The sequence below is a fragment of the Balaenoptera borealis genome (genome assembly GCF_965194805.1).
Source record: "Balaenoptera borealis genome assembly, chromosome: 2".
In the NCBI taxonomy this organism is placed as follows: domain Eukaryota; kingdom Metazoa; phylum Chordata; class Mammalia; order Artiodactyla; family Balaenopteridae; genus Balaenoptera; species Balaenoptera borealis.
Window position 1 is genome coordinate 129,772,437 of NC_138867.1, and position 24,520 is coordinate 129,796,956.

At 44.9% G+C, this 24,520-nt stretch overlaps 1 protein-coding gene across 1 annotated transcript in view; it reads right to left on the reverse strand.

Annotated features, from left to right (window-relative positions):
* GLRA1 (glycine receptor alpha 1) overlaps positions 1-24,520 on the reverse strand; it is a 96,882-nt gene that overhangs the window by 45,618 nt on the left and 26,744 nt on the right. The window contains exons 2-3 of the mRNA XM_082379180.1: positions 18,449-18,576; positions 12,877-12,944 (exon numbers count right to left, since the gene is read on the reverse strand). Coding sequence (XP_082235306.1) covers positions 12,877-12,944; positions 18,449-18,576 — 196 coding nt within the window. The remainder of the gene's footprint in view (positions 1-12,876; positions 12,945-18,448; positions 18,577-24,520) is intronic.

A 24,520-nucleotide genomic window follows, 5' to 3' on the forward strand; every position in this document is an offset into this window, starting at 1 on the left:
GGAGCCTCTTTGTTTATCTTCAGGGGATCACTAAAGCCCAGCGTGAGTTTAATAATTACGTAAAAATGCTAATTGCAGCCACTTTTGTTGGATGTCTAACATTTGCTAGAATTTTATATGCATTGTATCTCTAAACTTTTCATCAACCTAGCACACTGAATATTATTATACTCATTTTACAGGAGAGGAAACTGAAATTCAGAGAGGTTAAGCAGAGGTTAAGTGTCTTGCCCAGAGTCCCATAGCCAGTAGGTGCTAGAGCAGGAATATGAATCCACGACTGTCTGGCTCCCAATTTCACATTCTTTTGACAATTGCATGCTGCCTATTTCCTTTTTTTTTTTTTTTTTTTTTTTTTGGCCACGCTGTGAGGCATGCGGGATCTTAGTTCCCCAACTGGGAATTGAACCCATGTCCCCTGCAGTGGAAGTTCGGAGTCCTAACCACTGGACCACCAGGGAATTCCCTCTGTTTCCTTTTTTTGAAAACCAAGTTCCTAGATGGGTAGGTGAAAGAAACATAGTAGACATAGTATACTGGGATCTCACTGAGCCCGTGTGACAGGTTGGCTCATACATATCCTCATAGTCAGTGTCAGATGGAGAACTTTGTATTGTGATGCTAAACTGAGGTGGATTTGTAACTGGTTGCCAAAGGATGCAAATTGAAGCATGGATATTAACCTGAAAAGAGGAAAGAGGACAGTATTGGCAGTACAGGGCATAAAAGTGAGACATGCCACTAGCGAACTTGGAAATATGGAAAATAAGTTTGACCTCTGCGAGTTAAACTAACAGATGAACATGCAGCAGAGAAATTTGGCAAGGCTCAGCATCAATCACAATGACCCATGTGTAATCTCAATGATTTAGAACAGGCCTGTGCTTGTAATTTATTAAGTGGAACCCTAATTTATTGTATTATGTCTTTTTTTTTTTAAGGATTTTTGCAGCTTTGGAGCTTTGTTTTTTTTAAAAAATTATTTATTTATTTATTTTGGTTGCCCTGGGTCTTAGTTGCGGCAGGCAGGCTCCTTAGTTGCGACTTGAGGGCTCCTTAGTTGTGGCTCATGCGTTTCTTTGTTGTGGGTGGCTGGCTCCTTAGTTGTGGCATGTGAACTCTTAGTTGTGGCATGCACGTGGGATCTAGTTCCCTGACTAGGGATCGAACCTGGGCCCCCTGCATTGGGAGCGTGGAGTCTTAACCACTGCGCCACCAGGGAAGTCCCTAGTGTGTCTTGTTTAGAGAACTATTTTATAAACATATTGGAGACATTCATTCGGTAGTATAAGAAAGCGCAGTTTGATGAGCAGGAATTTGGCAATTGGTAGTCTAGCATCATCTGAAGGATAGGGTCACACTGCTTGGGGGAACACCAACTTTTTTTGTGTCTGAAAAGAGGATTTCTGTGTGGTGAGGCAGGGATGGTTTCTTAGACCTCTCTCCGGCCTGGATGAGATTTTCCTCAAGACTGTCTACCTTCTTTTCCTCCAATTTGGTATGTCAAAAGCAACTTTTGATTTGCTTCCCTGGTATTCGGCGGATGGCAAGGGAGTGCTTTCATGGAGGACACAAGCATGCTGTTATTGGAATGGAAAGCCCCATTATAAATTAAAATAACTTGACGGTCTTATTTACCCACTTCAGTCTTTTGGGGCTTTGATTGTCATTGGTCAGCCTTCCTGAATCTGATCTGATGGAGAGCCAACCCTGGGATGCCATAAATTCACGACTGTGATGCTTCCCATGGTGGTGTTTTGGAGAGAGTCATCCAGCAGACGATACCAAGACTGCCTATAACCCCATTTTCTGCCTCTTAACAGACTCTATAGCATGTGTGAGGGCTCTCTCCTTGGCTTCCTCTCGGTCTTCAGTTTACCAAGGTTTTGTGGAGTGTCGAGATATGTCTAACTGGATGGCACTTAATAGACTTTTTCTTGGATTTCCCAAATCCCAGAGTGTAAATGGCCTATCCTTAGCTGTGTACACAGACTGAACGTGTAATGGAAAAAGCAACAACAAACAAGGATCTCATCCACAATACTAACCAACCTCACACAATATTCAGTAATAAACCTAATGAGAAATGTGTGACTTGTGTGTATATATATACACACACACACATACACACACAACGAAATGATTCTAAAGCTTTACTAAAAGGCATAAAGGAATACCTATATAAATGGAGAGACATACCACATTTACATAATATTGTTAAGATGTCAGTTCTCTACAAGTGAATCTATAAATTCAATGCAACCTCAGTCAAAATCTGAGGCAATTTTTATAGGCATCAACAAGCTGATTCTACAGTTCGTATGGAAGAGAAAATGGACTGGAAATGACAAGAAAACCTTATTAAAGAAGAAAACAGAGGACTTTCTCTACCAGATATAGAAATATAGTGTTAAGCCATAGTAATTAAAATAGAGTGGAAACAGATAATAGAGCAATGGGACAATAAACTGAGACTAGAAAAAGATATATGTATATATGTGTGTATATATATATAATAAACTGAGACTAGAAAAAGATATATGTATATATGTGTGTGAGATATATATATATATATATATATATATATATATATATATATACAGATTTAGTTTATGAGAAAGGTAGCATTTCTAATCAGTGGAGAAATAATGGCTACTTAAGAATAATGCTGGAAAATTACTATCTAATCAGAGAAAAATAGAGTTAAACCATCACCAAATACTTTACAGCAAACTAAACTCCAAATGGATTATGGAGGTATATGTAAAAGAAGAAACTTATAATATTATTCAAAATGCCCATTATGCAAAAAAAGAAAGAAAAAAAGCAAAGATACTCAAATTCACTAGGAATCTGGAGTGAAAATTAAAAGTGACAATGAAGTACCATTTAAAAAATCCCATTTGGTAAAATTAAAAAGCTTGATAATATCTTGAGTTGGCAGGGATAAAAATGCTGTTGTGGGAACAATTATTGAAGCTTCTTTGGGAGCAAGTTGGGCAATAATATTTGTCAAAATAGTGCAGGTCCTTTGATAAAGTAATTCCACTTCTGTAATATATCCTAAGGAAGCACACAAAGAGTCATGTCCAAGACTATTCATTGTGGCACTTGTTTGTAATAGTGAAAGCTGCGTAAACCTACAGGCCCATCAGGAGACAAGTGGTTAAATACCATGAAGTGATGTTATGTCCAGAGCATGGAATTTTACAGGAGGGCCGTAAATCTGGAAATACTGATTAAAATCATTTTGTCACATAACTGAATGTAATAATAATAAACCATTGTTATGTTTCCAAATTTGAGGGTGTGTAGAACGTTGAGAATGAGGTAGACCTGTATGTAGTGATGTGGAAAGATTCCAAGACACGGTGAAGTGAAAAAAGCAAATTGTATTGCACAATCCTATTTAGACAAAGATGTGTAATAACGAAGGGATGTATCGCTACATTCAAGGAAAGAAGACCAGTAAGACATACACTAAAGTGTTTTCTGCAGTGGTTCACTCAGATGGGCCAGGGGGAGAGGGCAAAGCAGGGGCATTCCTGTTTCTCTCTCTCTCCTCTTTTTTACTGGACTTACTACAAAACTTGTTTTCATCTGTTGCTCATATACTTTAAAAAAAGTTCCAGAGTTTTGCTGTCCATGAGCATAGTGTCAGTCAACATTGTGACTTGTTACCTAAACTGTCTTTTTTTTTTTTGGCTGCACCTAGTTCCCTGACCAGGGATCGAACCCATGCCCTCGGCAGTGGAAGCTCAGATTCTTAACCACTGGATTGCCAGGGAAGTCACTAAACTGAAATGTCTTTGAGGTGGTGTGTGTAGAAATGATTTTAGGGTTCTGACGAGGTCCCCAGAGCTACCTTGGGGAGGCCGATTGAGGAAAAGGCCAAGGCATTGAGATTCCTGGCTTCTGTTCCACTTCCTCCAGAACAGCCCATTTTCAAAAATCAGTGTGTTAAAGTGCTGCATAAGATTCACCTTAAAAATGGACTGTGGTGGTGGGCTGCTGTTAAAAACAATGCTTTGAAGCCCACTAACCCAGAGTAAGGATGAGCATGGCCCTGGTGCGCTCCGCTCTAAGCACTCCTGAGGGTCTGGGTTCATTGCTTGGCCTTTCAGCTCAAGGTGGAAATTGACATGCTGGCTTTACTCGGCGAGCACCCTGGACGGGAAAGGGACTGAGAACCGGGGAGAATGGCCAAGGGAGCCAGGCATGGCCAGGGAGCGAGAGGACTGACCTCAGTTATTGAAAGGGCTGTCAGGTGCAGAGATTGGTTCTCTGTGGCCCCAGGATCAGAATGGAAATCCATGAGCAAATGGAGATGTCAGAGGTGTCCCAAGATGAAGTGGGCTGCCTGGGGAGGTGCAGGGGTACCCATCACTGGAGGTGTGCAAGCAGAAACTACAACATTTGTGGCAGAGGTTCTGACAACAGATGGGGGTTCAAACTGGAGAACCTCCAATGTTAATTCTCTCTACAAATATTGATTGAGCTCCTATGTCCAGGCAAAGTACTGGGCACTGGAAATATAGGGATGATTGAGAGAGACAGGGTCCCCACTCTCAATAAAAAAGCAAACAGAACAACAAACTAACAAGCAATACCTTTTACTTTTTAGGTATTACTCCGAAGATAATAGTACATGATGCGACAGTGACTGTAAGGGGGGACATTTTTAGATAGGGAGTTGGGGAAGGACCTTCTGAAGAAATATCTGAGCTGAGACCTGAAGGTTGAGAAGGAGCCATTCATGCAAAGATTTTTCTGGGCAGAAGGAGCTGAGCGTAGTAAAAGGATTAAGCAGCTGTTGCAGGATTTGAAACAGGGGAATGCTGTGATGTGATTTAGGGTTTAAAAGGCACTATGGGAAGTGGTAGAGAAGGGGAGGAAGGGAGGCGGGGAGGCCAGTTAGGAGGCTGTTTCGGTCAAGCAGGATAGAGATGGTGCCAAGTTGAACTAGAGTTGACAGCAGCAGAGTTGGAAAGAAGTAGATGGATTTAAGTTTTATCTTCTATGATTCAAAAATCAATTTATTCAATCAGCTGATCCCAATTCATTCAATCAGTTGATTCGATTTAGTCAATTGATCCCAGAAGTAGGCTGGCCTTCAGAAGTGACTGCTTCCTAAACAATGTGTTAACTTTTATGGTTGGACATAAGGGGCATTTAACCTCCTCGCACGGTAGCTGTTTTCATAGATCTTGAGGTCTTATTTGCAAATATCCACAGGGATGGATAGCCAATGGCTACTCTCAATACCAGTTCTGATAGAATTGCACAGATCCTACTTGTTAGCTGAATCAGAGTGCAGGAGACCAGGATGAAGTCCTGTCCTCCCATGACCCTGACATCCCCTTGGCTCTGCAGCCTCTCCTCTTGCCCCACACTCAGAAGGTGGCCTAGGCCAAGAGCAGGGCACCAGGTTTCAGGCAGCCTGGGGGTAATAACTGGTGATGGTGTTTATTGGCTGGAAAAGCTTGGGCGAATTAAGCCTCTCTGAGCTTCAGTTTCCTCATCTATAAAATGGGATTGTTGTGTTATATGAAATGATCCCCGTACTTTGCTAACCACGGATGCCTGGTGTTTAGAACCTTGCTCAATAAATGACAAATGACGCCACCACCACCTCACCTTCTCTTTATAGCAGAGCTTTTTGAAAGAATTATCTTCCCACTGTCTTCACTTCCTTTTGTCTTGTGCTTTCGTCGTGCCCGTGAATCGCATTCCCTAATTTCATACACGCTCCCCTCCCCCATCCTCCATTGCCAAACCCATTGGATGCGATTCTCTTTTCTTACTTGACTTGTCTCCTCTTTTACTGCTGTTGAACACACACCAGCTTTTAAAACCCCTCTCCTCTCTGGGTCATTCTACAATGGCATTCTCTCCTGGAAGGTTTTATTTTATTTATTTATTTATTTTTAACATCTTTATTGGAGTATAATTGCTTTACAATGGTGTGTTAGTCTCTGCTGTATAACAAAGTGAATCAGCTATACATATACATATATCCCCATATCTCTTCCTTCTTGCGTCTCCCTCCCACCCTCCCTATCCCACCCCCCCAGGTGGTCACAAAGCACCGAGCTGATCTCCCTGTGCTATGTGGCTGCTTCCCACTAGCTAGCTATTTTACATTTGGTAGTGTCTATATGTCCATGCCACTCTCTCACTTCATCCCAGCTTACCCTTCCCCCTCCCCGTGTCCTCAAGTCCATTCTCTACGTCTGCGTCTTTATTCCTGTCCTGCCCCTAGGTTCTTCAGAACCTTTTTTTTTTTTTTTTTTTTTAGATTCCATATATATGTGTTAGCATACGGTATTTGTTTTTCTCTTTCTGACTTACTTTACTCTCTATGACAGACTCCTGGAAGGTTTTAACATGCAGAGAACCATGATCAGATTTCTACTTCAGAAAAATTACTCAAAACCACAGGACAGCATTTTCACAGCACCTGGCACATAATACGTGTTCAGTAAGTGTTGCCTAATATTGCTGTTGGTCGCTGTTATTCTCTGTGTTCCATGGCATCCTGTGCATACCTCTGTAATCTCACTCATCATACTGTGGTATTCTCGTTGGTTTCCTTGTCCACCTTCTCCAATAGACTCCTTGAAAGCAGAGACCTACCTGGCTCCTGTTTACTTCTGGGGACATGGGAGGATTTTACTTTTCTTCAGGTAGGGCCATGTGGCTTCCTTTGGATAGTGAAATGTGAGCAGAAGTGGTATATGTCACTTCTGGGTGGGAAGCACTTACTTGCCAGTGTGCCCCCCTTTAGTGCCTTCTTCCTCTCATGGCAAATGTGAAATCGCATGTTGATGTGGAAATGCAAGGCTCAGCCACGACGTGGAGGACAGTAGTCCTGGAGAGTCCCCCAGATCTGTAGCAGACTTTAGGTGAGTGATACATCAGTCTTTGCTGTTCTAAGGCCCTGGGATTTCAGGGGTTGTTTGCTGCTGCAGGAAAGCCTAGCCTAATATGAGTAAAACTGATCTATATCCTTACAGCCTATTCAGCACATACAGTATAGGACCTTAAAAACGGAGGTGGAAACAATAAATGAATAAATAGGGAACAGGAGGAAAAAAAAAAACTAGAAAGACATTTCCTTAGGCTTATGTGTTGGAGTCCTTGGCTGATTAGTTCAATAGTTAATAATCCTTTACATTTCTGTAGCATTCATAAAGAGCTCTCATACCCACTTCTTGTGTATTCCTACACACCATTCTTAGAGCCAGGTGCCAAGGGGGACCTGAGTCTCAGTGGTATTAAACAGTGGCAGAGCTAGAGCTCAAACCTTGGTCTCTTGTTTCCTGGTTCAGGGCTCTGTCCATTGCCCCCCTAATATCGACAAATAAGGCCAAACATGTGGACGGTAGTTGCATAGGCCATTGCCAATTGCCAGGGGTCCTGGCCACAGTGTGCCTGTCTCTGTGCCAGGCTAGCCCAGCCCTTGGCAAGAGAGGCTGGAGCACATGTCCTCATAATAGAAATGCTGAGATTCATGCCCAAAGGACGTCAGAACCCACACACACAGACACTCACACACACATGCACACACTCTGTCTCTGTCTCACATCTGTTGACATTTAGTTCCACATGAATTCCAGCTGTGTGCATGTCCCCACGTGTGCACACTCACATGTACACCTGCACACATGTATCGACATACTCGTACACACATACTGTTACACATTAAATATTCTTTCACTTATTCACGTGTTTTTGTATTTACGCACATTCACATGCACATGCATACAGACATATTGCTGGCTCAGATGCTGCTACATACTTAAACATGTGCTTCACAAATATCCACACACAATTACCTATGTGAAAATAATACCCTTCATGTGTTCTCACTCTTAAGCACTTTCACGTATTCTTACATATGTACGCAGATACATGCACATCCTCACTACATGTATTCACATGTGCATTTATAACCACAGAAGTACACATACTTATGTTCATACCTGTACATGGTCAGATACATCTCTCTCTGAGGTTACCTGTCTAAATCTGTTCAAACTAGCGTACACATATACACAGGCCGACGTGTACATTTGCACAAACACATGGTCCTACAATATATACATGCACACACATGCTCCATGACGTATAGATGCTGCAGAGTACACACTTAGGCGCACTCGTAAGCACACGTGTCCAGACAAGCTGGATGGTTCCCTCTAGGTCCTAGCTCCAGATCTTTCTCTTGTAGAGTGCCGAAGGTGCTGCTCTAGGCCAGGACTCCCTTCCCTCTTCTCCCTCGTGCATTCCTGTCCCTGCTTCTACCTTCGTCTCACTGCATAGACTCAAAGAGAGTCGCTGGAAAGGTCAGATGAAGGCCAGCCAGCCTCAGCCCTCCCCTCATCAGGAACAGATAGAGACCCCTGCTGCTTTGCTGGCTGCCTTCTCTGCTCTCAGCTCTGGTGAATAAAGCCAGGCTTTGGGAGGCAGACAGTCAGGCCTGGGGACTCCAGCTGTTTACAGAGTGGCTCTGCACTCCTGTTGCTCTTAGAGAACAGACACAGCCTGGAAAGTTTCTGACATTGGGACGACTATGTCCATATTACCATGGACCCAGGGTGCACGACCAGCTCTTTGCATGGCTGGTGAGGCAGAGCCCTGGGATGAAAGTCTGGGGGCCTGAGCATGTCTGTTCAATGAAGTTCCCCTTTAGCTCTAACTTCTTTATGATGAAAAGAAACAAGCAAGGGCTGGGTAATCCCAAACATCCGGAAATTAAGTGTTTATATTTGGCTCAGGAGAACGTGGGGTTTGGGGTGGTATAGATCTGAATTCAATTCCCACTTCTGCTACCGATTAGCCGCATGTCCTTATGCAAGTGACCTAACCTTTCTGAGCCTCAGTTTACTTATCTGTAAAATGGGGATAGCATGTCCTGGCTCATGGGGGTTGTCGTGAGGTCTAAATGAGATGAAACACGTGGAAGTGCTCTGCATACTGCCTGGCACACAGTAGCATTTAATGTGTGGTTGTTGCCCTTGTTACTACATTAATGCGAGTCCACTCTTGCTCTCTAAGCGTATTCTGAGTGACAAGGAAACAGGCTTGAATGGGAAAGTGGTCCAGAGGGTTTGGTTGGTGGGATTTAGGGGAGAAAGAAGCTGAGGGGGAGGGGAACTTTGGCCACTGCAAAGAGCACTGGACCTGGGTTTCTGTCACACCTGTTCCATGCTGTGTGACCTTGCTCAGGCGACGTCACCTCTCTAGCCACCAGATTCCCTCTTAGTAAGGTAAAGGTCTGACTTAGATAGTTTCTTAAGGTTTTTTCTAGCTCTGAGATTTTAGTTTTTTCCCCTAAATCGTCTGCAATGTAAATTAAACACATATAGATAATTAAGAACCCAGTAGAAAAAAATCACATATTATGGAATATGGAAGCAGGAAAATGACAACTCCTACTTTTGATTAACTTTAGTTAATAAGGACAAAACTGTGTCAGCTGTGGACCATTCCCAAAGAAGCACCTCATCGCCAATCCTTTATGTTCTGTCTAAACATTATTGATCTCCACTCCAGGGGGCCATCTCTCTGCGCTCCCCTTGTTGGTTATCTCCATTTTCATTACTTACTATTTTCTCCTGAGGCATGCTGAGCCTAGCATGATTTGAGGTTGGATTTCCACTTTTGATAACGCTTAGGTTGTTGCTTAAGTGTGCTTTGTGGGTCTGGGGTCCCTCAATTTCCCCTGTCTGTGCTCTTCAATGTTCTGGCAGTTGCAAGGATTGGATCTTAATCCCTGCTCGGTCAATAACTAGTTCTGGGATGTGATGTCACCAAATCTTGGTTTCCTCAGCTGTAAATTGGGGAACATTGTGTCTGCCATGTCTACTTTGTAGAGTGGTCGTTACAGTAAGTATTTGGTGAAGGAATCAAGTGAGAGAATGAGTGTGAAAATGTGTTGAAAGTTACGAGTGGCATTTAATAATAATAACTGACATTCATTGTGTGTGTACTATGTGTCAGACCCTGCACTTAGCACTTCTGTGCCTTATCTCCTAATCCTCACAACAGGTCACAAGGTGGATGCTGTTGGTCCCCTGCTTCTGCAGATGAGGAGGCTAACGTAGGCTACCTTGTCCAAAGCCACAGAGCTGAGCCTCAGATTTTGTCTGGGCATGGAAGACTGTGTCCTAATTGCTATACTGTCTCTGTAGAAAGCAGTATGCAGCAGGAATGAAGTCTGGAAAGGTAGACAAGAGATACCAGAGAAGGGTAAGGCTCAGAGAAGTCTAGAAATTGCTCAGGATCACACAGCTAATCAGTGGTGGCTTCGGGGCTTCAGTGCCCAGAGCATCCATCATCGCCACCATCATCACCATCATCGAAAACATTAAGAGCACTTAACGAAGAATTTACTGTGATAAACACTTCCCTGCACATAATTTCCATCCATAATAACTTGAGGAGGTAAAAAAAAAAAAAAACTTGGTGAAGTAGTATGATGTTAATCACCCCTGGGATTTTACATACAACGAAGCTGAGGCTTAAAGATACGAACCAAATCAGCTTCTTACATATAGTGAGTGAACCCAGGTCTACGTCACTTCAGAGTCTCGGCTTTTAACCACCACACAAAATAAGGGCCAACCACTACGCCGTTAGTAATCCATAACAAGGAAATAGATCTCTGTGTGACCATTACAGGGAAACAGGTGGGGGTGGTGTTGGAGTGCAGATATGTACACCTGTCCTCAGATAACCAAGTTCTTAACATAACTGGGTGGCCCCTGACTTGGTGTGATAACTCTTTACCGTTTCAGAAGAAGAGAGGAAGTGTCAACACCCACCTCACAGAGACTATGAATAATGCAGATGTCAATGCACTTCTGATTTGGGAGGGAGAAGAAGAAAAGCAGAGAAGTTCATTAGAAGCTCTAATAAGATATCCATTCACAGAGTGGAAGGACTTGGCTTTCGAACCTGGAGGCCCAGTGAAAAGCAGCCATGCCGGTTCCTAGTCGACAGGTAGGACCATCTCCATATGGAGATAAAAGGCCTATGAGTTTTAGGGAATTGATCGCTTTTCCTTTGGATGTGGGCAGGGTCTCTTGACCATATTAAGACAGACCTCTTTGCAGGAGCATAGATTTTGGACCATTTGCCCCATGACATAATGGAGCTCAGTGATTTTTGCCAGTCTGGGACTAGAAGGTTAGATCTAATCTCCATAAATGTTGAGGACCAAATAATGGTTTGAATCAACAGACAATATATCTGATTTGGCTTATTTATTTTAGAAAATGACTGAGACCTGTTATTAGATCACTGTGCCAGCTGCCGAGGTTACCACAGGAAATGAGACAAGATTCTGGCCCCCAGAGAACTGACATTATAGTGAGAGGAGGGACACATGAGCAGACTGAGAGAGTGTAAGTGCAGGTGGTCAGTGCTGTTATGGGAATTGTAGCACGTGTCACGAGAATGGGTAGAAGGGACCCATCGCAGGCTTAGGTCAAGCGCACACATGAACTCACACGCGTGTACACACGTGTTAGAGTGTGAAGGCTTCCTGGGGAGGTCATTCTTTTTTTTTTTTTTTTTTTAAAGAGTAGCTTTATTGCTTTGCCAGGCAAAGGGGGACACAGAGGGCTCCTGCCCTTGAAAACTAGATGTCCCCCTGTGCAGGTCATTCTAAGCAGAGAGTTAAGGGAGCCTGGAGGTTGGCAATGGAAAGGAGGCTGGAGTGGGTGCCCTGGGCAGAGGCCTCACCAGCATCAAGAGAAGGCTGAAAACCAGAGGGCGAGCACGGCCCGTGTGGAGAACGCCGGACAATTCCACTTATCCAGAATGGGAAGCGAGAGGGAAGAGATGCAGCCGAGCAGAATCAGAGGGGCCTTCCAAGCTTAATGCTGAAGGGGAGGGGGGGTCCACAGGGAGGCGTTAATGCAGGGGACTGGCGTAGTTAGGTTTGTATCTTAGAAAGACCACGGTGTGAGGAAGAATGGATGGGAGGCGGGCAAGATGCAAGTCTTGGGACGCTTTGCAGTAATGTGGGCCAGGCACCATGGAAGCCTGAGCTGGACCAGTGTCAGGTGGACACTTGGGGATGGGTGGTTTAGAGGATTTCAAGGCAGTAACAGCTACAGGGCTTGGTGATTGACTGGCTGCTTCTGCCTCTGCTCATGAAGAGATGATTGAAACCGCCTCAATTATTTTCTCACAAGCTAGATTGCTCCCTTCAAAACAAGTATAATTGATTTTTTGTTTTGTAAGGATTGAGAAAAAGGAATTGAAAGTAGCATTACATTTATTTATAATTAGTAATGTATGATTTACTCTTTGTAGAGATCAGAAAAGCATAGAAATACTGAAGGATGTGAAATCATGCATAAGTCTACGATCCAGGGATAACTGCCGTTAACATTTTGGTATTTTTCCGTCTAGTCTTTTTTTCTAGAGTAACTGATTTACTTTAAACTTTTTACTATGGGAATTTAAAAATACGTACAAAAGTAGAGAGAAGAATCAATATACCCATTTCAGCTTCTGTAACCAGTCTTCTGCTATTCCGCAGTTGAATTTTAAACTTAAAAGCAGGTCTTTACATTTGCTTTAATCTAAAACTTTCACCTGTTGATAGAATTTTGCTTTTGTAATCCTGAGTGTTGAGCATGTGCTAGCCCTGCTAGCTCTTTGGCCATTTTCAGATGTATGTCTTCACCCAAAACATTGACTAGGACAGTAAAAATGTCCAAATCCCATACTATACCACTGAAGAGCTGAAAAAACACCTGATTTTCCACTTCCCTTGGGAAGACCAGCGCAGAGGGTAGATATTTCAGGGAGAGAGATATCCCGAGCAGGAAATAGCAGCTTGTGTTTTGACTCACTCACCATAGTTGTCTCCGCAATGGAACCGAAGCTGTTGATGAAAATGTTGCAGCTCACGTTCACCGGGGGACCTGCCAATCAAGAGAGATTCCTGCTTAGTTCCAAGGCCACAGAGAAATCCCCAGGATAGGACCAGTTCGTGGGATTTTGACTTCAGGGATGGATCCCCCTTGGTGGAGGAGACCCTTGCTTGCCCTGCACCCCACCCCTGAGCAGCGGGGACTCCCAGCCACATTGCTGTGCCAGATTCCCTGGTCCCCGAGTGAGCACCAGTTATAGAACACCAGAGGCTGAGCCGGGATGTACTCTCATTAACAGGATAACTCATCATCCTGCCATATGGTTGAAATCCCTTCCCCAAACCCCATCGGCTGCCTTCTAATTTGTGGCCGAAAGGTTACAGCTACAACATTTGGAGGCCATCTTGGGAATCGCAAGGAACAGCAAGTTCCTTGCCTTGAACTTATGAACCAAGAATGGGCATTGATGGGAATTACCAGCTGAGGCATCCAGAGGGAACCTCAAAGGAAGTCCATAAGTCTTTGTTAAATACTTTCCAGGCAAGCTTTTTGAATACTACTGCAAGGGCAGGAAGGAAGTGGAGGAATATTTGCTCTTTGGAATCTCATTGCTAGAGGGACCTCTGTCCAATTGACCTCTGTCCAGTCTCTTCATTTTATACTATTAATTACAGCAGCTACCATTTACTGAGCAAGTTTTGCTGTTGTGCTGAGAGTATTACTAACATTATCTCATTCTATCCTCTCAACAACTCCATGAGAAGACATGGTTATTCCCTCTATTTTACAGATGAGGACACAGAGGCTCAGAGAGGTTATTTGTCCACGGCTACACAGCTAGTAAATGGTCAAGCTTGAGCTCAGATTGATCTAATTCCAAAGCTAGTGGTCTTAATGGCTATACTTTTTGAAAGAGGTTCAGAGAAAGGAAGTGGTTATGCTCAAGGTCACAGAGTGGCAGGATCCAGGATTTTAAGCACTGGGCTTCCACATGTGCAGATAAGAGGACTGGCATAAAATAACCAGGGAGGAATGTGAGACCGTGGGTAAGGGTCATAGAAGCAGTAGGAGTCCAGATGTGAGAGAGGTTCTGAAGAGTGAGGCATTAGGGAAGACGTCATGAAGGTGATGACCTTGAGCTGACCTTGAAGGTGGGTAGGACTTGGATAATAGGTCATAATCCTTCACTTGAAGATTGTGACATGCCATTTGTGAATTTTTTCAGGTCCACTTTCTTGTTGATCCGCATGAGGTCCTGAGGTTGGCAGGGCAAAGTTACTGTCCCAGCTTCGTAAGTGGAGCACAGAGAGTTTTAGTAACTCACCTGGGCTTATTTACCCAGCAAGTGGTGGAGCCAGGACTCAAACCCAAGTTTTCTGATACCCTCTCCTCTCTGTTCCTCTTGAAAAAGTAGCCCAAGCATTTCACCCAAACTCAGCCAAGACTTCCTTCTTTTCAGAAATCCTGGTATATAGAAAGGGACTCAATCCTGCTGTGAGAATCCAGGTTTTCCTTCCAAGGGATTGCGAGGATTCCTGGGTTTTAGACATAGCCCCAAGCTCTCCTTGGCTGTTTGCCCTGAGACACGCCCCTTCCCTTTTTTGGGTTGCAATTTCCCCAACAATTTGGTAGAGTAGATCTTGATCTGGGCAGTCATTCTCAGCTCCATGGGGTTGGAATTCCCTTATGGAAGCTACCCATTTGAATTATGATGTTACTGTATAGAATTTCAGGGCTGGAAGGTCTCTCTCTCTTTCTTTTTTCTTTTTTTAACATCTTTATTGGAGTATAATTGCTTTACAATGGTGTGTTAGTTTCTGCTTTATAACAAAGTGAATCAGCTATACCTATACATATATCCACATATCTCTTCCCTATTGCGTCACCCCTCTAGGTGGTCACTCGGTGCTTTGGAAGGTCTCTTAAAAGTCACCTAATCTATTGCTTTCCAAACTGAGGTGCAGACGGGATTGTCTGCTGTAGCATCATCTGGGAAACTTGTTAAACTACAGATTCCTCAGCCCAGACCCAGACCCAGTGAACCCAAACCTGTGAGGATTAGCCCAGAGTTTATTGTTTAATGAGCGACCTGGGTGATCCTCATGCAGAGCCAGGTTTAGGAACTGCTGCTACCCATTCAAGGCTTAGCGCTTGATCACCTCCAGCAGTGGAAGACTCATTTTGTCTCGAGCAGCCCTTTCCATAGTCGGATGGCTCTGCTTGCTAAAAACTTTGTCTTTATGCTGAGCGGGAATCTGCCTCCTTGGTCACTTTCACCCAAACAAAGGCCCACTAGGGTTTTTTTCCCCTCATTTAGACTCAGATCCAGGTTTTTCTTTTCATTTAGCTTCATACCATTAAGATGCCCCAAAGAGTTACTGCCTGTGCCTTGAAATGACGTGCACAGAGTTCCCACCCAGGCCCTGCAAGTATCTGGTGCTGTGACTCCCATATAAATTAGATCCTGATTTATGTGTGCGAGAGGACGCCAGCCAAAATGATCCCATGGGGAGGTGTGGTTCATTGAAATAAATCTGAAATTAAATTATCCTCAAGAAAATTACAGTCTGGCTGCCTTTGGCAGCAGCATAATGTATATATTTCATTAAATATTAAAGTTTAATTTTGCTTTTGTGTATATGTTTACATTGGGCTGTGCCCCTGATCCTGGGAGCCATTGTGATATGCAAAGTCTTAGCGAAGATACAGAATACCGAGGCTGACAGGGCCTGGTCCTACTGGACCATTGTACAGGTGCAGAAACAGAGGCCCAGATGTGTCAAGTGATTTACTCTGGGTCACAGATATCAGGTAAATAGTGGGAGGGTTAGAATCCAATTTTCGAGCTCTTTGCTTCAGTATTACGAGTTGCTTTGCCACTATGTTCTGCAGACCGAGGCTGCTCTCCCCGGCACCCCTATCTTCAAGAGAGTCAGGAGCAGGCACAATTTCCAGTGCTTGAAGGGACCTGCTGTGTGATTAATCACTCTGAGGAGTTTTCAAAGCAGGCAGGCCTCTTCCTGTTGTGCTGGGGTCACTGGGCCTACTTGGCCTGGCCTTTTCAGGAGCTCTGTAGTTTGCGGGGGGCTTTTGGGAATCTCACGTGTGCCTGGGTGGAAGCGTGAACGAGGCCATGGGGCTCAGGGGCAGGGGATCCCCTGCAACCAATGTTTCAGCCCTCACCGCAGGGAGAGTAGAGAAATCTTGCTCCCTGTCTCCTGGGGTGAGGTTCCAAGAAGCTGCATTTGTTGCACAAAGCCCACATCGTCGAGGGGATTGTAGGGGTTAGAGACAGCGCAGGGTTGCGAGAGGCCTAAGAGATTATCTAGTCCTGTATATTTTGGGCCCACGTGCTTGGAATAAGGTTTTCAAAGCGAGGAGGGGAAGGGCCCCGATTCAACGGTCTTACAGTCTGGGTGAAATTTTATTTCTTAAACATGTTCACTGCTAAGTAAGTAAGTAAATAAATAAATGACTCAGGAGATAAGCAAATAAATAAATCACTAGCATTGGACAGAGAATTGAGTCAGAGCAGCTAGCTGGGTTAAAGTCCCCAGTCTTGGCAGTGTGACTTGGGAAAGTCACTTAACAGCTCTACTTAGCATATTTGTGGGGTCATTCGTTCATTCATTGATTTATGACAGGCTTATTGAGGGCCTTCTTTGTGCCAAACACAGTGGTATGCACAAAGGATAACTAACACATGAACCCTGGATGCACCCACGTTCAGCAAACCAGCAAGACCAAGGCACTTCCACTCAGGCTGGAGTTCCAAGAGATCCCACCAGGGGGCGCAGTGGGATGGAATTCCTGAAAACTGCTGCGGATGCAACCTGGTGGTCAGTTCTCTGATGTGTTCGATTTGGCCAATGGTGTTTCAAAGGTGTGATTTAGCTGCGAACTTGGAAGATTTCACATAAATCCCCAGACTTAAGTCTTATCTTGGAAGGTCCGATGCCCAGGGCCTGCATTCCTATCTGGCAGCTCTGGGCAGGAGCTGAGAAGTGGCAGCCCTTAGAGGGGCCTGTGCTTTCTGGTTTTCTCTGCTTATCCCCAACCCGCTTCAATCATGTACCATATCTGCCGGGCCCCTCTGGGTGTTTGGGGTGTTTGAGATTGTGACCCTGGTGAAGGGCTTGGATGCCGACTTACCTGTCCTTGAGGGAAGAAAGGTTATGCTAACGATCCTGGAGGATAACAGCCTCAGGAGCAAGGCACCTTGAGGTAAACAGGGGTGGGAGGTGGGCCCCCAAACAAACCTCAGTGCATTTCCCAGACTGTTTTCTGTTTGCAGAGCGCTCTGAGAAGGGGACTTAGAAGGTGGGGGACAGAGTGAGCAGATACTAGGAAGCCGTTACCAGCTGTCGCAGCCCTTGTTTGGTCTTGGACTTGAGCCAAAAGGAACAGTGAGGAAGGGCATCTGGAATCAAGAATTGATTAGGAGGTTGGCTGTGGGTCTTTGAAATAAGATTTTTGCAGGGGTGCTGGGAGGAAGGTCAGGGTCACAGACTCCCAAGGAGGTCCTTAAGACTGTGCCTGCAGAAAACCTGGCCAGCAGTTTGAGATGGTTAGAGCCTCCTAAGGCATCAGTGGACAAAGGGAACTGGTCCACTCTTGATGTAAGACATTAAGATCTCATAGGATTGTGAGCTGAAAGAAACTTCTCAAATCACTTCAGTTATGGTTTGTAAACTGGCTACCCACAGGGCATATCTGGCTCCCAAACGTGTTTTGTTTGAATTTACATGTTTTAGGATTCAAGAAGTTTCACGTAAATCTTGATTTCTGGCTCTCCTTGGACTTTTGGATGGTCTGGCAGCACGGGACCCACATTCCTGTAGGGTAACTACGCGCTGGGGCTCAGGAGGGGCCGCCCACTTTCGAGGGGACTGCTCCTCTATTTCTTTATAGTCTCTCCCTATCGCCTTATTAGGCATTTGAGATTGAGACTCTGATTAGGCAAGAGAGTTCCAAAATTATTTGTTAATCCAGGGGAAGCTTTCAGTGGATGAATGGTAGTTGGAAGCTTCTCATGTAAGACGAATACAAGTGCAGCTGCTTGGGGGAGAAGCAAGGGTGGGCTTGCTCATCCCGTCCTCTGTTTCTCCCTTTTGGGACACAGGGTAAAAGCCCCAGAACTCCATGAAGCATAGTTTAAAAACCACAGAGACAGCCAACTCCATGCCTGCAGAGAAGAGGCGACTGAGGCCCGGCAAAAGCAAGAGGCTTATCTAAGCTCAGAGAGTAATTTTGTGCCTGAAGCAAAACTTGAACCCATTTTTCCACATTCCACATTAATCTTTTGTCCATTATACCGGAGCTAAGCAAGTAAGTTTAATTCACGTACTGACTCTGGTAACCAGAGATACTGTTGAGTTGGGCTCTCCGAACCTTTGTTTGGTCTCTGTGAATTGACTAACAGTATCTGCCTCGGGTAGAGGAAAGAGTCATGGAATTCATACCCTGCATATACCATCTGCATACAATTCCATGCGGCTCGCTGCCACAATCTAGGAAAGCAGATCCCTGGGGCTCTGAAAGGCAAGTTTATCTACCTTTAAAATTGGGCCTGATCCTGGCATCGTATCCAGAGGTCCTCCCCATTAGCTTATCCAGGAAATCCGAGGGTGACATAGGCTTGGATGCGGAACGGGCAGCTTCGGCCTCCTTAGAAGCAGCAAGGCTAAGAAAGGAGAGAGAAAGCAGAGGGTTAATGACGGCCCTTTCTCACACCGTGATCAGATCCCAGTCTTGCTCAGCCCCTGTCGCTTACCCAACCATAAGAGCCGCTAGAGAAATAGGTAATAGGAGTCCTTAAGGAGGTAAGGCCCTCGCTACCTTGTTTACCCAGCCTAAGTATTAGCCAGCGTGGGATCCTGGCAGGCAGCCGAGTGTCTGATTGATGCTGAGAAGCTGCTGACTCTTTTAAGGCTGCATCTCTAAGGTTTAGGGCAGTCACACTTGGCTGCCGGTTTCCCTGGGAGAGGAGATTGAAGGGTTAACCTCCCACTAGGCCCAGTCCTGTGCTTTGGGTGCCTGCACTTTCATAGGTCTGTGGAACAGTGCAGCCAGGAAGAATGTTAGAGATCAAATAGTCCAGCCTTTCCCCAAAGTTTCTCTTCAGAATCAGTTAGTAATTTTCTAAAAAAAGATGCCAAAGTCAAATGCATTTGGGAACACAAATTGAATCAGGCGTCTTTACCTCGGGTGTTCTCAGAACCTGCAACAAGCCTAGATCCTGTACTTATGGGACTATCTCGTATACTTTCAAAAATGCTCAGTTGGGAAAACTGAGGCACAGCTAGTGAGGGAACTGACATAGGTCCCAGAGTCGATCAGTGGCAGCTTGCCTCAGCGTATCAAGAGTTGGGGGATTTGAAATCCGACTGCTGGGGATGCCACACGTTGTTTCTGTCACCCCTCCCCACCCCCCCCACTCCCCCCAACAAAGTAGTTTTAGGTCTTCATTCGTGCCACAGTAAGAAGTACTGATGTCTGAGAACAGCGGCCCTTCCCCTGCCACACTCAGAGGCATGCAGATTCTTAGAACCGTCAAGACTGGAAGCTTAAGGGTTGAGGATCAATTATTTCTGTTGCTTTGGGCAACTGAGCTTCCCTGTCCTGAAATGATACCCAGGAGAGAGCTGGAAGCTAGTGCAGCCCCGCTGTGCGTGCTGTAGGGCTGGTACGTTGGAGGAAGTGCATGTATAGAGAGATGCCTGTGTGTGTCGCATAAAATGAGAGCTTCTGTCACCTAGCCAAGCAGGACGTCGTGTCCCCCAAGGGTTTGTACTGCCTCTCTTGTTCTTTGCCTCGGTTCCTTTTCTGATCTCAGAGTTGTAACTGTTTATAAGTGATCCCCCCTAATGGGTGGCTCTCAAATCTCTCCACCCTGGCCTCTCCCTTAAGCCCCCTTTCTTCATTTGCAAACGCCCGGGGGGGGGGCGTGTCCATCTCGATGTCCTGCCAGGCCTCAAGTTCATTCCAAACCAAATGCCGCAGCTTCCTTCCCAAACTTGTTTCTCCAGACCACAGATGCCCAGGTGGCACCGACGTCGTCTTCCCATTCTCTAGGACTAGACGCTTCAGAGCCGTCTAGTCTCTGTGTCCCCTCTCCTCTCGCGTCCCCTCACTCAAGGGGGCCTTTCCTGTCTTGCACATGTCATGGCCATGCTACCTCGTCAGGTAGTTACTTGTGTTTGTGTTCCGAGACCAGCAATCATGGTGGTTGTATTTATTGTTTGTTTATTTAATCTCCTACTGTGTCTACCACAGTGTGTCTCCCACATAATGTGCTCAGTAATTGCACAGTGAATGAACAAATGAATAATAGGCTACTTTAATTAATCAAATGTCCTGGTTAGTAGAAGTATTCATAAATATACATGCATGGACTAACAATTTTAAAATAATTAGACCATTATACCCACTAATGAAAAATAGTGAAAATAATCTGTTATTCCTTTGAAGGTTCAGAGGTATTCCAGGATGATTTAGACACTCACGCTTAGTAATCTGAACATTCCTTATTTACATCCTGAAGGGCTCGTTTTGATGAACAGAATGAGGGACAAATGCATTTTCCTGTTTTTGTAGGTGTGAATATGGATATTTGTGAGTTTGTGTGATGTGGGTAGGTTTCTAGGTGTGAAGTGTATGCATGTTATGTGAATAAATGGATGGATGTGTATGGATGTGTGTGGGGACTAGAGCATGCATGGGGGCATCTGTGGATGTACAGTGGATTGTGTTACAGAGATTCAGATATGCAAAAATGTGAAGATCTGTGTTCCTGTCAAAATGTGTTGTTAAGCTTGGTATTTAGTGTGGGCATTTTTGTGTGTACATGTGGCATGTATGTGGACATGGGGTATAGAGTGTGAAAGTGTCAAATGCTTTCGTGGCTGTATGTATGCGGTGGGTATATTACGTGTGTGTTACTGAAACGTACTGTCACATGTAATGGAGAATACTTCAAAAAGAGTGGAAAGAACAGGTGATTTGGAATCAATCCTGTCTCAGTCATTTACTAGCTGTGTGACCATGGGAAAATTACCTAACCTCTCTGAACTTGAGTTGCCTGATATGTCAAAGAAGTTTTGCACAAGTAGTAACTGAGATAGCACAGGTAACAAACGCCAAGGATGGTTCACCGTGTGTGTGTGTGTGCGTGTGTGTGTGCGTGTGTGTGTGTGTGTGTGTAGCAGTTGAGATTCAGGCTGGAGGTTCTTCTGGTCTCACTGCTGCTTTCAGCTGCACCATAGTCCCCACATGATAGGGAAGTCCTGCCAGATGCCTTCCATGGCCCACGGTTGGTACCACAGTCCCAGCCTTTTCTCCATTCAGCACCACACCCATGGCCGCTGTGTGGCTCTGGTGTGGCAAAGGGGACCACAGGCATGCAACTGGTGATTTATGACTTTGCTGCTGCTATGATTCACTTCTCAAACCACTCTGGAGTGGCAGTTATGAAGCTTTCATAAGCTCCTGTTCTCTCTAAGCCCCTCCTCTCAGATAATAAGATTTGGGAACGTGGTACTCCCTCCCAGCAATTACTACAGCACAGCCATCTCTGGCCCTTAGGCCTCTTTAATAAGCCTGAATCCCATTAGGCAGTACAGTGAGAGAATGAATTCACCCCAAATTATCTGCTGCCCTTTGCTATTAGCAAAATATGCCATTTAATATCTGAATACTCCACAAAGCTGAAGCGTCCTCTGGTTATTCTAGCTCACACATCTGCAGCAAGGTGTTTACAGTCTGATCACCTGGCCATTGCCTCACTAACAACCCTTGCATGGGGATCTGAATTGGTGGGAATGGAGACTCCGAGAGGTTAGGTAACTGGCCTCAGATCACACAGCACTTTAATGAAAGGATTAGAACTCAAATTTTCATGTCCTGCCTCATCCAAATGCTACAATGTATAGGAAAAAACTTTTATAACTTGTGAAGGGTATAGGTCATGATAGTAGCTATTATTACTACTTGTTTGTGAAGCTCGTCGTATTGTTATCCAAGAAAATCAAAACATGTATCCGACTGCCGGCAATCCCGACATACACAACTCTGAATCTACCACATTTAAAAATGGGGAAGAAGTAGTTGAAGAAGAAGTCGAATGGTCCTCTGTTTTGTCAGGTGATTCACAGCAGAATTCTTGGAAATTTTGAGATTCTCTAGTCTAGCCTCTCCCACGTAACATGGACCAGTGGTTTCTTGGATATCACGTCCACAATTTTCGCCCTGTTTCTTGTACCACTTCTACTATTAGTCGCTTAAAAGTTTTCATTGAATTGTCTCACTTCTTTAAAAAAAAGAAACTTACTTCACTCTTCACAAACGAAAAACCAGTATTACTTGCCATAATAGAGGACAGCCATAACAGTGAGTACAGTGAAAACCAAACAGAAAGAGAAGTGTTTAAAAATCCTAGTTATATCCTGTTTCTGGCTGAAGTCCCAAGCCTGAGGCCTCCCCTCAGTTCCAAAGGAAGATCAACTACTGTAGGAAAGGTGTTAGAGACATAGTAACACCTAACTGAGACTTTTCTTCCCGAGATAATGAGAAGGACTGAAATAATCGTTCTATGTTATTATGTGTTGAACGACCTAAAATCATCCCCCCATCCCTTACTGCCCTAGTCCAAAATTTCTCTAATTCTTTTTCAGATAAATCCTCCATTTGAATGTCAAAATAGCCATGCCTTTCTACTTGATGATCATTGTACATTTCTGGCTATATTTAGACAACACATTTTGCACAGAATTATTTCTAAGGCCCTCTCAAGTAAATCTGTGCTTTGCACCTTTGTGCAGAGAAAATATGCATCCAGGGGCCCTTCATGCACATTTGGAGCCACTGCCTCTGGTGAGCTGAAGACTTTGCTTATACACAGTAAGGTACTGGGCACAGAAGCTGGGAATGAGTCCGAGAAATGAAATGCGTGATTGTTAGAATTTGCTGACCCTATAAAAGTATTTGGAAATGATGCAAATTGTTTCAGGGATTACTGAAATGTAATGTGGTGAATCAGACTTGATTTAGACAGATTTGATTACTAGTTATTTTCAGAAGGACCGTAAGGTCTCCCGGGACCAAGCATTGTGTCCCTCGCTGAGAGGGCTTATGGCAATGGCTGCACTGACTGGACAGAGCCTTGAACTGTCTGTCGCCTTTTAGTGGGGGCATTTGTCACACTAGGAGACTTTGGCACTTAAAGGACCATCAGCTTTCACTCCTAATGACAAGAGACTGTGGAAAAGTCCAGGGGCCGGTTCCACAGTGGCACTGGAGGCAAGGTGACAGGGTGCAGTGGGAGCTTCGAGACCTTTGGTGAATCACTTCCCTTTTCAGCTTTCAGTTTGCCAAGCTCTGAAATGAGGGGATTAGAATAATCTCTAAGAGTCCTTCTGGCTCTACACCATCATTCTAGTAACCGTTAATATTCCCTCTCTTGTTTTTTTTTCTTCTTTACGCATCTGGTCTTGGGACTTGAATTTGTCTGGACCCCTTTGGCGGAGTATGATAGTGTTCATGTCTTGCTTCCTCCCCACGCAGTCTCCACGTTTCTCTCCAGTGGGACACCTCATTCCTCAGGGATTTGCTGGAAGACCGGCCAGATCAATGCTCAGATTCTCATTCTCTAGTTGCAGCATCGTTTGGAAATAGGGAATCAATATGCAGCTGTCAATCTGAATTTCAAATGAGCTGGGGTTGGCAGTGAGGCTGGGGAGAAACAGTTTCAGTTAGACCCTTCGTGGCACCACGCACCCGAGGACCACTCTGGGTTAGCAGTGGGGGTCCCCCCAGCAGACTCCATCTCCTGAGTTCACCATGGGCAGAGAAGTCAGGAGGTCAGGGGTGGGAACAAGGGAGGAAGGACGAAGTGAGGGGCAGAAGAGGGACTCTGAGGCTGAGGATAGCCAAGGGAGGGATGCATAGGGCTGGGGGAGGGAGTCGGAGGTGCAGAGAGAGAAGCGAAGGGATGTGGGAAGGAGAGAGGAAGAGGCAAGTGGAGGTGTCTGAGGTGTGGCCAGTACTATAACCGAGGAAGTCTGTGAGCACAGAGGACCGGCACCCAACTGCACTTGGCGGGAGTGGGGTGGTTTCCAAGAAGATTTGTGGAGAAAGTGGCTTTTACAATAAAACTTGAAGGTTGCGTATGGAATTGGCCTGGAAGAAATAGGGAAGGAGAGTGTTTTGAGTAGAAGGAACAGCATGTGTAAAGTCTAGAGGTGAGTGAGGACTTGGAGAATTAAGAGGAGTTTAGTGTGCGTGTGAGGAAGTGAAGGGGGAGTGAAGGAGAGAGAGAAAAAGGGAGAGAAGGAGAGAGAGAGAAAGGACAAAGATGAGAGATGAGGATGGAACACTGAGTCTGCAAGGTTGGGAGTAGCCAGGGTTTGACCCTCTGTTCTATGTCCATATGGTGCGTCTGAAAGTTAATGAAGATTGTCCCTCCTCAGTGCCTTTACAGGAAGAATAATCCATCTGGATTTCTCAGCTGTTCTCTGGTTACATTGACTTGTGGCCTGGCCAAGCTTGGGAAATGCACTCTCCAAAGACACCTCCAAATGGTGGGTGTCCAACTTGGTTTCCAGGCAGTGTGTCCTCTGACTTGGGCTAGA